Below are 11,830 nucleotides of genomic sequence, written 5' to 3' on the forward strand. Positions count from 1 at the left end.
GGGTACATTGTCACATCTCCGCCGGTTGTAAAAAAACAAAAAACAAATAAGAAGAGATATATTTAACCGTTTTGTAATATGAACTATTTTACACTGCTTTGCGTAATGTTTTTACATAACTTTTATCTGTAGATCTATATATAAAATGACTATTTCCAAAGTTCTGCCGGCTGGTGTTCGTTGGGAGTTGGGGGGCTGAGATTTACCGAAGAAATTTAAACTTAAAAGTATATATATATATATTTAGAAATATTAATATAGGAATTCCTCTCCATTTTTGTAACTTGAAACATTTGCATCTTCATCTTGTGATTTATTGTTTTTTTTTCTTTATTTTTCTTTTGTTCATCCCTGGTTACCTTGTGAAACGGCCCTCTGCAGCCGGCCATAGCACAGTGACATCACTCCAGCAGCCTTGCGCAGTTCCACTTTGCTTCCGGAGGGCAGTGCTGCTTTGAGAGTTTCTGGAGAAAGTAAGAGGGCGTGGCTTAGGCATGCTACTATAGGGGTAGGCGTTAGCTTTGTGCCATATGCTAATCAGTAGCTTTAAGGTGGAGGAAGCTGTTACAGTTACACCGTTCTGCTCGTGCGTCTGCTGTGGGGAAGCGGTTCGCATTCCGGCGGAACCGACTTTGCCGACTGACGCTCTTTCTGGTGGAAAGCGTGCAGAGCTCCCTCTGCTGGCTAGTATGTTGTCTTTACTTTGAATGTAATGTCTGGTTTGGGTTAAGGTTAGTGATAGCCAATTGAAGCTTCATGAACCAATTGCTGTGTTTTCTGACACCACTAGATGGTGCTCTCGATTTAAAAAAAAAAAAAAAAAAAAAAAGTGCTCAATTCATGCCCCAAAGCAAACCAAAAGCACCTTCCCAGTGAGGCCAAAAAATTCAGAAAATGGCTCATGAAGCTTCATTTGACCATCACTAGTTAAGGTTCTGATTTTGATGTCTTGGTCTCTTGGGTGTCTAGTTCAGTTGTTTCATTTTGTTTTATTTTTGGGAGATTTGCGTGAAGCAGCCATTCGGGGGGGGAACAACCTTGCCGCCAGTAATTTTGTAATCCGTTTGTTACTTTTGCATGTTTGAGAGCTTTTGTGCCACTGAGATAAAAGAGGCCCATTTAACTTGCTTGGCATCAAGCTGCCAATGTGATGAAGGTGTAAACACACTACACTATGCTAACAGTGAACCTGTACCAAATGACAATTTATATACTAGCCCACATAGGTGCAATAATGAAATAGGAGCTTCATTAGGTTGATGGTGGCTGTAGGAATGAATGGCATCCAGATTTTTTTTTCGGGATAGGAAATGGCTGGAATTCCGAAATGGCTGTCACGTTACATCACTCATAAGAATATCATTAAAGCATTTGTTTAAGCTCTACGTAATGTGTGCAATTCTTCTTTTCAATGACAAGTTTTATGTATGAGATGTAAACACTAAATGCTCTTTAAGGTTTTTTTTTTTTTTTAATCTTTCATTATTAAATATAGGTTGAATCATGACACCTTTTGGCCTATTTTTTTTTCCCCTCAGGTGAGGTTTGACCCTTAATCCGGATGGCCTCTTACATACATTATTAACCATATTATTCATACTCTGTGCTTTCCTTCCTAAGTGGTGTTCATTCTGAAGCTGTAATTATATCAGCAGGAGTGAGCGTGTCACGAAACACTGACTATACCTCCGGTCACCAAATGTCATACCTGCGTTTTAACATCATTCATTCACCTGACCTTTAGAAAAGCACCGTTCCTCCATCCCTCCGTTTTCTATTAGAACCTGAAGTACTGTGGTGTACCTGGAGTCAATCCCCAGGAGCACCACCAGGTGGGGTTAAGACATCAATATGTTATAAGTCGAATCATAATTTATCAAATGTGCAACAGTACAGCATACAGCAGTAGATACATGCTATGTAATGAGTATCCTTAAGAACTCAAATGTAATTTGTAGAGTTAAGTGACAAAATTGAATGAAAACAGTAGAGATATTTTGCGCATTTCTAACAAACTGATCAGCTGTTGGGGTGGTTTCTGCTGGAGAGAAGCTGCTCCCGAGTTTGAAAAAGCAGGTTCCACCGAGATTTGAACTCGGATCGCTGGATTCAGAGTCCAGAGTGCTAACCATTACACCATGGAACCAGCACTACCATCGAACCACAACATGATGCTGTCGATGCTGCCGGAACCCGGGATCGAACCAGGGACCTTTAGATCTTCAGTCTAACGCTCTCCCAACTGAGCTATTCCGGCACGCAAGTCCCCTTTCAGACAATGTGGGTCCTGGTCCTGAAATATTTTTCAGGTTTAGCAATCAACTTTATATTCTTGCAGAGAAATTGTATCTTCTGGTTGCTGAAACGTTCGTGTGGTTTTCGCCGGTGTCAAGATACCTCCCGGTTTACGAGGGGTCCAACTTTTCAGATTATTAACTACACGGCCGTCAGATGGCGCCGAAAAGCAAACATCAGTCTGTAGACATTCAAAACGTTAAACACGTGGTTTGGGCTTTTTTCACCCTTTTCCCTGATCCTCAGTTGTGCATCGCTTTAGGCAAACAAACAGATATATGTCAAATAAACAGATATGCTAAATAAGGCATACATACGTGTGTATTTGAAACTATATTGTAAAACTATCTAAAAGTTGCATTCCCTGACCGGGAATCGAACCCGGGCCGCGGCGGTGAGAGCGCCGAATCCTAACCACTAGACCACCAGGGAAGACAAGCAAGTACCACTATGTGTTCTTGAATGCAATAGCTTCCTTTCACTCTATATAGTCTTTGGTTTGAGTTGATCGGAGCTCCGCCTTAGACTGGGTGGCGTTACCCTGGTCTATAAATGAGGCTTGTCTTGATCGCTGGAGAGAACAGAAGTTGAGAAGGTCTGATCGCATCAGAACGTGCTGAAGACGGGACACCCCCGGTTTAAATGGCCCCCGTCGCCTAACGTTTAGCCCCCTGAGCTTTGCCGTTTAGGAGTTTGACTTAACTTGGGCGCAGATCTCCTTACGTACCCGGTGAGTGCATTTGCGTGTTTGAGTTATGCTGTTTTATGGTCATCCTTAACGGCTGTGGTTGTTTGCATGCGTGTTTAATACATTGTAGTTCTGTAAAGTACTTCGGACTTTTTAATAGCTGACTATGCAGCCTCACATAGTTGTGTTTTTACTTTTCTCAATGGAGACACGCTGAACGCATTTTTAAGGGACCATTACAGTTTTTTATCCAAAGGCATAACAGTTTAGTTCCAGCTGTCTAGTTGTATATTTAAACCCCTGTGTACAGATATTTCTAATCGGATACATTAACATATGATGATTATCTTACTTGTCTCCAACAGGTACGAATGTTGGTTTAAGTTTTATTTCGTATAAGCAGATTAATAGTTGTACACTTTTGCTAGAAACTGCTTTCTAAAAGATGTGGCAACAGAAATGGTTATAGTGCCAAACAGCACATCAAAGGACACGTTGTCTTCGCTCTGGGCAAAGGGAACTGTTCCAGATTACAACGATACCGCGATTTCACTCGCTTACACGTGAAAAACGTGTCCGCTGAGGCTGTAGCCGTTGCGTAATGCCTGATCCTGTATCCTTTTTCATCACTGCGTCCACTTCCGTAACTCTGTCTGTTTCCCTACAAGGATTTCTGTCAATCACACGCCTGAAGGATGGCTGCGATCCCATCAAGCGGCTCTTTAGTTGCCACTCATGACTACTACAGAAGTGAGTATCGGGGCGCTCGCTATAAATTTAAACTTGTATGAAAAATTACCACGTCCAGGAAGCACAAATCCAGACTAAGGTTTTGTTTCAACCAACCAGTTGAGTACTCTGTGACTAACTCTTTAGGCTCAACTGGTTGGTTGAAACAAAGCCTTAGTCTGGATTTGTACTTTCTGGATGTGGGCTGTCTGTAATAAATTACTTTTGTGAGTAACATCCCCAACACTGGTGGTAAATCATGCTGTTTTCTGCTCCAGGGCGCCTGGGCTCTACTTCCAGCAACAGTTCATGTGGGAGCTCAGAGTACATGGGCGAGGTGATTCCTCACCATCCAGGTAAGACTGGCTCCTCCGTTTTGTATTCAGAAGTAGAATTTTTGGTCCCTGATGCAAACTGGTCATAAAATTGGCCCTGTGTTGACTTAAACTTAAACATTTAACCATGAAATGCAAACGCCAGAGGTCTCAGTGTCCAAACACACCTTTTCAGCTCGGTGTTTACATGTAGATAGATTTGCGTTTGAAGGTGCTCGCTTTAATGTGAGCTCAAGAGTGTGGTTTGGGCCCTCTGTGCTTAAAGTTTAAGATGCAGTTGTGGTATTTTTGCACCCCCGTCGTTCTACTGTCCCTGCTTGTAGGTCTGCCCAAGCAAGACTCTGGTCACTGGTGGTCCAGTTTCTTCTTTGGGAAGCAGAACCAGCCAGGCACCTCCACTTTGACTGAAGCTCAGCAGAAGTGAGTGTGGCCTACTGGACTACATGTCCTAGGGGGCTTCACTGCTCGTGTTGTTGCATCCCCATTTTATTGAGACCTCCATGGGATGGTCTGTAAGCTTACTGCAGCTCTGCCTATAACTCCCAAAATCCTCCTTGTGTGCTTTGGGGATGCATGTCTAAGGACCAGGAGATGAGTTCCAATCTGTTATCATCCAAATAATCTAGTGCAGGGGTCTCCAACTCCGGTCCTGGAGAGCTACCGTCCAGTAGGTTTTCTATCCTACCCGGCTTCTGATGAGCCACACCTGTTCTCAGGTAAATAACAGGAACAGCTGTGGCTCATCAGAAGCCAAGTGACACAGAAAACCTACTGGATAGTAGCTCTCCAGGACCGGAGTTGGAGACCCCTGATCTAGTGTCTTACAAAGTGCCATGCACCCAGGTTATAGATCAGAACGTTCTAGAATGTTAAATGGTGAACTATGGACATCTGTGCAACACAGATGGGTTCCTTTGCGATGGATTCAAGCTGAGAAGGTCTTCCATTCTCTTTTGACTTGCAGGGTGGGGACGTTCAGTGTGACCAACGGCCAGGTGACATGCATCGCCAAGGAGATGGCGACCAAGCGGCGGCCGAGCGACTCGGGGGAGCCCGGGAAGGCCGAGGCTGGGAGTCCACCCCCCTCGTGATGCCGGGTTCGAGGCAGGCGTTAGGTGGCGGTGGTGCCTCTGTATTTATCCACAGAACTCAACAGCATGTTATCTGTGACCAAAACAAAATATTACATATTCTACTGGACAAACAGCTTTGGGTACATTTAATCATCTCCCTTTCACCGTCCGGGTGTTGCGTTCATGTGAATAAAATGAATTCAGCCTGCCTTTGGTGTGGCGTCTTGTTTTAGGGCTACAGAATGGCAGATGACCCTACAGTGCCTGGAAAGATGTTCCGGTTCTTTCTGATCAAACTTTTTACATGCTGGGAGATTTATGAATTATTGTTATACATCCCGGCTTTAAGTTTATAATGACTTTTTTTTTAAGTTCCTAAGATTTGTGTATGGCAGATTCCAATAAATGGCGGAGTGTATTGCTGTACAGTGATGTTTGGTTTTTTTTATGTGCTTGACACGTTATATGTCCATTAGATCAAATAAAAAGAAAACGTACCACGAGAAATTCAAGTTTTGTGTGTCATGAGTCACTTTGGAAAGCAAGCTTTGCTACAGTGTATTAAAAGTCGGAGAATACAATTTAACTGAATAGTATTTATTTGTCGACGAGTACAGCAAATGCTGTTGTTTTCCTTTAAATGAAACTCTGGCGCCTTTTGGATGGAAAGAACTCATTCATCTTCCAGGCTACGCGGGGTCATGGTAGCAGGACGTGCTGAACTGTATTTATCCGAGTCATAGTAAACTTTGTACGATCCAGCTGCCGTTATAAAACTGAAGGACGCGGGGTTTGGCGGTTTCACCCTGACAGCGACGTCTTCATGTTGTGCCAGTGAGACATTGTCGCGATTAGATTTGGTTTGCAATAGTGGCCTAAATTGTGGAAACACTTCCAGTTTTTAGAGATTGCAGCACTTTATTCAACTGTTACTTATTTAATCGCCCAGTGTATGATATTTGTAAACATTCTTTGATTGTTTACAATCATTACCGTCAATATTCCTGTTGTGATTTTTAAAGCGTTTTGCCAAAAGTGCTATAGGTGTTTCCACAATTTTGGCCGCTAGGGTATTCTGGTATAAGTGAACCCTCAACGTAAATACTGCACAAACATCAACTATAAGTGAACCCTCAACGTAAATACTGCACAAACATCAACTCGGTTTAAGTTCTGATATTAAGTAGCTTGGTGTTCGTAAAAAAACAGTAATGGTGATGTTTCAGGACAAACCGGTGAAAACGGTGCTTTATTAAGACAGAACGTCTCTAAACGGGCTTTTCATGTTCTTTTCCCAGCTGACTGCTTTGCTGGGATTTTCCATTTCACTCCGTCCGGACCGTCACTCCGGGTCTGCTAATCCTGCCTGGCAACACGTCTTAAGGAGGGGATAGAGGGGACCTCTAGAGCGCTGCCTCAGCTATGATTGGACGCCAGGAATTAAAAATAAATAAATAAATCATTCCCAGGACAGGCCCCTCCCCTGAGCCATAATGGGATCTGACTCAGTTGGGTGGGGACTGTTCTGTGGAGGTTCATAGGAACTGGGACATTATTAAGACGGGTCAGTTAAGGTTACAGCTGACAGCATGAGAGGAAGCTTAGAAGTCCTGTTGTCTTACAAAATAGTTTTTTTCTGGTTTTTCTTTTGTTCCTTTTCAGTGTAGCATCCAGACGTACCGAGCAGTGCACACCCGGCACTGGTGTTTATGGGAGGTGGCCTCTCTGCTAGGTTTTCAGGAGTGGTTTCCTGTTGGTGCAGACGTTTGCTTTACATGACAGGTTACTGAAAACCAGCATTTATTAGTTTATTTATAATCCACTCTTAAAATTTAAATAGCCAATAGGAAACCATTAATATGACAGACTGGACTACCTCGACTGCGATGGGCTGGCCCCCTATCCTGGGTTGTTCCCTGCCTCGTGCCCGTAGCTTCTGGGATAGGCTCCAGACCCCCCGCGACCCAGAAGGATAAGCGGTTTGGAAAATGGATGGATGGACTACCTCAATGTGTATTGTGTTTTATATATAAATAGTTCTTTTATATATTGTTTGTCACTAGTCGTTTACTTCACATTTTGATTGCATCGGCTTTGGAAGTGACTAGCATAGTCTTGTGTGTAACACAATGGCAAATAAAACCTTTGAACTGAGTCTGAATTGAATTTGCTCATATGGGGTAGAGTAGCGAGGCTATTGTGTGGTAAGGAACATGGTGCCAGATGTGCTGATGGGTTATTTAATTGTTTCCCATTTGATGAGAATTAGCATTAACTCACGGCACCAGCTATTCATTCTGACACAAACGAGCAGCGTTTCTGGATTAGCTACATTTTACTGATCCCTGGGGGATCTACTTGTGTGTACATCCGCACGGCATGTACAGAACAGATGGACTTACAATTAGTGCAAAACAGACAAGGTGCAAGGACAGTACAAGTGGTGTTCTTGTGAACGCACTGTGATTTTTTTAAAATCCTGCTGCAAGCGACCCCTCTATGGAGGACAGCTGTATTTAAACACTAATGCACACTGTTGTCATTATAAATTGGGAGCACAGGACACACGTCTTATACTGACCATTATAATGCACTAAAGCATTCATAATGCATTATAAAGGCTTCATAGAGCATTATGTATAATAAACATGGCTATAATGTTATGCCTTTTTATAAATAGTTATAGCATTGTCTATAATACTTTATGAATGCATTATAATGCATTATGAAGGTATCTATAATGCATTATGATGACTGCTTTAATTAAGGTGCAATCCAATGCAAATCAGCTAACAAATACTGAGCAATCAGGCTGCCACAAGGTAGGATGATCAAGGATCAAGTCCTTCATTAACATCTGGTTCCTGCCCTTTTATCTCAAGGCTCCTGCTTGGCTGTGATCAAACATGGTGTGTTGTCTTAGACTCTGTGAAGAGGCTGGTATCACACACAGGTTTGGAAAAGAAGGTGGAGAAGGCTGTGTGTAAGAACATCTATTGCACCATCTGGAAATAAATTCCTTCCTCCCAAAGAAAGCGCCTCTGGTCTGGTTCATTGCTTCAGGCTGAAACAATGGAATCTATCACTAGAAAGACCCCAGACAGCTTTCAGTTGCACTGGAGAGCTGATGCCAATAAAACAAATGGGAGTTGAATGTTTTTCCAGTCTGCTGTGCTAACATGAACCTTTTGGAGATATGGGAACCCTACCAGAGCAAACACACTGTTCTGTACTCGTGCTTTTTTTCTGTTTGACTGGGACCAGAGATGTGCTTGTAAAGGCCATATTCACATCCTGTAGATCTATCTATTGGTTAACCGCTCACCAAACAAAAAAATTCTAAAAATAGATCTGCGAGAGATGGCTGTACCTCTGTAGAATCTGGTGACGTATGAATAAACAGCAGCTGAATGGACACTGCTCATCCTCACAGGCGCTGATGGTCCAGTTCACTGGAGAAACATGTTCACAGAATTCTTGGAAAAACAGAGAGCTATCTGATTCTGTCCTTTACACTATTTGCAGTGCCAGTGGAGATATTCTGTCCCTCACGGGTGATGTACCTGTAAAGAAAATGGGCAGTGAGGTGGTGTCAACCCACCTAGTTAAGTTTACTCCTAGGATGGGCAAACCAACCTGGAATGGGTGAGTTACTGTTCTACCTGGTCTGACTAGTCACCAGCATAATCCTCTCACATCATCAATGTGAAACATTAAACAGGACTGATATTCATCCAAATAGATCTTTGCTATTGAGTCATATTAATAAAATTCTACAGTTCTATGTACATTTTACATTTCCAAGTACTTGGCATTAAGGCCATAACATTATAATACCATAATCATTTAAGAACATAGAAATAGGTATAAATAAAAAAGCTAGACTGTGCCTACACCATGAAATCTGCAAAATGTTAGAAGGTACAATGTCCGGATATCTGACCGGTTCAACAGGAAACCCCAAGCTGTGCAATGTAACCCGTTGCTTGGAGATGGTCCCCTTGTTTTACAGGTTTGTTTCACCTTCAGCTCTGGATGGATGGATCTGTCAGCCCCTTTTTAATAACTGAAAACAGGAATGTTACTCAAAAACAAAGGGAGGAGAAAGGATCTTGGGTAGAATCTGAGAAAAGCCTGACGTGTCATTTTCTGTTGCTGGGACTTTCGCAATGAGGCCTCTGTTTATCTCTTTACTGTTGTTCAATCACCACAGTGCAGAACTTATCTTGAATCAAGCAGGTCACTGAATGTATTGCATACGTACTTCATGCATATCAGGACACCTTCAGGAACTGGGTAGCTACCAGTTTGTCACTTTAACCTGCTAATTAGAGGCAGTCCATGTTTTTGCTCCCTCCCAGGTCCCGGCCAAACAGTCCATGTTTTTGCTCCCTCCCAGGTCCCGGCCAGACAGTCCATGTTTTTGCTCCCTCCCAGCTCCCTACCAAACAGCCCATGTTTTTGCTCCCTCCCAGGTCCCGGCCAAACAGTCCATGTTTTTGCTCCCTCCCAGGTCCCGGCCAGACAGTCCATGTTTTTGCTCCCTCCCAGCTCCCTGCCAAACAGCCCATGTTTTTGCTCCCTCCCAGCTCCCTGCCAAACAGCCCATGTTTTTGCTCCCTCCCTGCTCCGCAAAAATGCGGACTATCTGACAGGGCGCAAAATCATGGGCTATCTGGGGGTCCACGAGGACCCGGTTGCGAAACACTGCTGTAGATAATTAGTTTCCCTGTAGCCATGGAGACCACATTTCCGACACAGTCAGGCCTTAATATAGCAGAAAGCTGAAGCGCAATTAGATCGTACTCATTTCCCCTTTCCTCCATGTGACGGTGTCATGCTCCCCACATGAGAAACACCTTACCTTACAGTCCCTCTCATTTCCCACAATTCAGCAGCTCGGGCTCCACTATGCCTTGTAAGTTATCCTTGTCTCTGTATCAGTAACATTTTACAACTAAGAGAAAGTTTAGCGTAGTCTTTCATCCCCTGGGATCCTTAACACTGCAGGTCTACCTCCTAGAGCAGGGGTGTCAAACTCCAGTCCTGGGGGGCCGGAGCCCTGTGTAGCTTAGTTCTTTCCCTGTTCCACCACAAAGATTCAGCTCAAGAGCTGTGTGGTAATTAGCACAAGGAGTTGAATCAGGTGTGTTAAATGAGGGGAAACCCAAAAATGTGCAGGGCCCCGGCCCCCCAGGACTGGAGTTTGACACCCGTGTCCTAGAGGGATAAGATTCAGGAAATAAATGTTTTTGATTGGCTAAGGCTGGCCTCTTAGGGTTTAGGGAGGGGGGTCATGGTAACGGTCAAGAAGGAACTGGATCTATCCAGATAGGCTCTGGTATGAAATAAATCAAGCTGGTCTACGATACTGGATCTGATGACAGCAGCAAATGGTGTGGGACTGAAATACCCATTTCCTTCTGTGAAGCAAGGAGTCCCGACGATGACTCGCAGGATTCGAATTAAAAGTGTACTTACGTTTTCTTTCGTTTCAGCTAATTCTAAAGATCCAAGTGTACTGTCACTAAAATTTCATATCTCCATAAGAGGTGTATTTCTGCTCTGACCCGACCCACATTTGTCAAGACTGAAAAAGCCTGCAAAAAAAAGTCACGTGCGCTAAATGAAGAAAAAAAAAAGCGAAATATTTTGTGCATGCGCAGTGTGTCTTTTATTCCGCAAACCGTGCGAAAGGTTACTCTGTACAAAGGTGAGCAGATTCTGCAAGGTTAAGCCGGTTTGCCTGAGACGTCTCTGAGATCGTAGTTTCGTCTCACTCAGCCGTGACCCAGTGACTTTGGCTCGTACCTAATCCACAGTATCGTTTCGGAACTGTTTGGCTTCGTGTTGGTTATTTCTGTTAGCATCGGTGCTTAGCCAGATAGCCAAGGTACAGACATTGGTACCGTCCAGTAAATTGTGCGAACCTGCCAGATGTCGCCTGACGTGCATGTTTGTTAAGGTGAATGAATAACAGTTTAGATAAAGGTGATTAATCAAGAACTTTACTTTTGTGGCACATTAGACAACTGCTGAAGCTTCAAACCAGCTTGAATGAACACCCTAAATGTACAATGGGGCAGATTTGGGCACTTTGGGTAAAAGCCCGGTGCAGAGTAGCCTGCCCGCTAATGTCCCGTCAAATCTTACGCACCATTTGGCAATCAGTCGAGCCAGCCGAGAAACTTGATACGCAAACGCTCCTTTCAATGTCACTTTCATTAACCTAGATCCCCCCTCCCAGCTCCAACCCACATCTCAAAATGGAACAAACTTGCATTCAGGCACTAGCGAAGAATTTTTGGGTGGCTATCATTTATTGTACGTGACTCATTTTAGTACAGTTCTCGCCTTCCTTGTGGATGTGTAAGTTACTACAGAACCTGAGTCAATCGCGGATCTGAGTCAACCGTAAGCTACTTAAGTATTAAACTATTTAAGTAATAAAGGACTCTAGAGTCTAGACCATCTGCCATACCTGTACCCTCACCAATTGTAAACATTTAAGGCCCATTTCATGTAATTGCATACATTTTTATAAAATGGCTGATTACGGTTAATTGTTAACACTGGCCCCTCACCGGATCTGGACATATACGTTTTTTTTGTATTTGGCTTGTTTTTAGTTACTTTTCAGTTTTCGTTATTTTTGTATTCGGCTTTCAACGCTGACGCATGCGCGACCCGCATACACGATTCAGAGCATG

At 43.4% G+C, this 11,830-nt stretch overlaps 1 protein-coding gene, 1 long non-coding RNA gene and 3 other non-coding genes across 5 annotated transcripts; 1 reads left to right on the forward strand and 4 right to left on the reverse strand.

Annotated features, from left to right (window-relative positions):
* Nucleotides 1-2,074: 2,074 nt before the first annotated feature.
* On the reverse strand, nt 2,075-2,146 carry trnaq-cug (transfer RNA glutamine (anticodon CUG)). Its single transcript has one exon. It is a non-coding gene; the product is annotated as a tRNA-Gln (tRNA).
* Nucleotides 2,147-2,184: 38 nt separating this feature from the next.
* trnaf-gaa (transfer RNA phenylalanine (anticodon GAA)) lies at nt 2,185-2,257 on the reverse strand. Its single transcript has one exon. It is a non-coding gene; the product is annotated as a tRNA-Phe (tRNA).
* Nucleotides 2,258-2,655: 398 nt separating this feature from the next.
* On the reverse strand, nt 2,656-2,727 carry trnae-cuc (transfer RNA glutamic acid (anticodon CUC)). The gene has a single exon. It is a non-coding gene; the product is annotated as a tRNA-Glu (tRNA).
* Nucleotides 2,728-2,858: 131 nt separating this feature from the next.
* On the forward strand, nt 2,859-5,329 carry ppdpfb (pancreatic progenitor cell differentiation and proliferation factor b). Its single transcript, XM_023798773.2, has 5 exons — nt 2,859-3,025; nt 3,652-3,733; nt 3,991-4,068; nt 4,371-4,467; nt 5,012-5,329. Exons 2-5 carry the CDS (start codon nt 3,679-3,681, stop codon nt 5,136-5,138), a joined length of 357 nt encoding a protein of 118 aa, XP_023654541.1. The 5' UTR covers nt 2,859-3,025; nt 3,652-3,678; the 3' UTR covers nt 5,139-5,329.
* Nucleotides 5,330-6,890: 1,561 nt separating this feature from the next.
* On the reverse strand, nt 6,891-10,535 carry LOC111837029 (uncharacterized). The gene is made up of 3 exons (XR_002836550.2): nt 9,985-10,535; nt 9,064-9,186; nt 6,891-8,683 (listed from the first exon to the last, which is right to left on the reverse strand). It is a non-coding gene; the product is annotated as an uncharacterized lncRNA (long non-coding RNA).
* Between the last annotated feature and the right edge of the window lie 1,295 nt (nt 10,536-11,830).

Source organism: Paramormyrops kingsleyae, chromosome 18, assembly GCF_048594095.1.
Source record: "Paramormyrops kingsleyae isolate MSU_618 chromosome 18, PKINGS_0.4, whole genome shotgun sequence".
NCBI classification, from domain to species: domain Eukaryota; kingdom Metazoa; phylum Chordata; class Actinopteri; order Osteoglossiformes; family Mormyridae; genus Paramormyrops; species Paramormyrops kingsleyae.

Bases quoted from the DNA above. Each gene is read 5' to 3' on its own strand.
- ppdpfb (XM_023798773.2), top strand. From the start codon at position 3,679: ATGGCTGCGATCCCATCAAGCGGCTCTTTAGTTGCCACTCATGACTAC. The intron at 3,734-3,990 runs GTGAGTATCGGG...TTTCTGCTCCAG, and splicing joins CACTCATGACTACTACAGAA to GGCGCCTGGGCTCTACTTCC. The intron at 4,468-5,011 runs GTGAGTGTGGCC...TTTGACTTGCAG, and splicing joins TTGACTGAAGCTCAGCAGAA to GGTGGGGACGTTCAGTGTGA.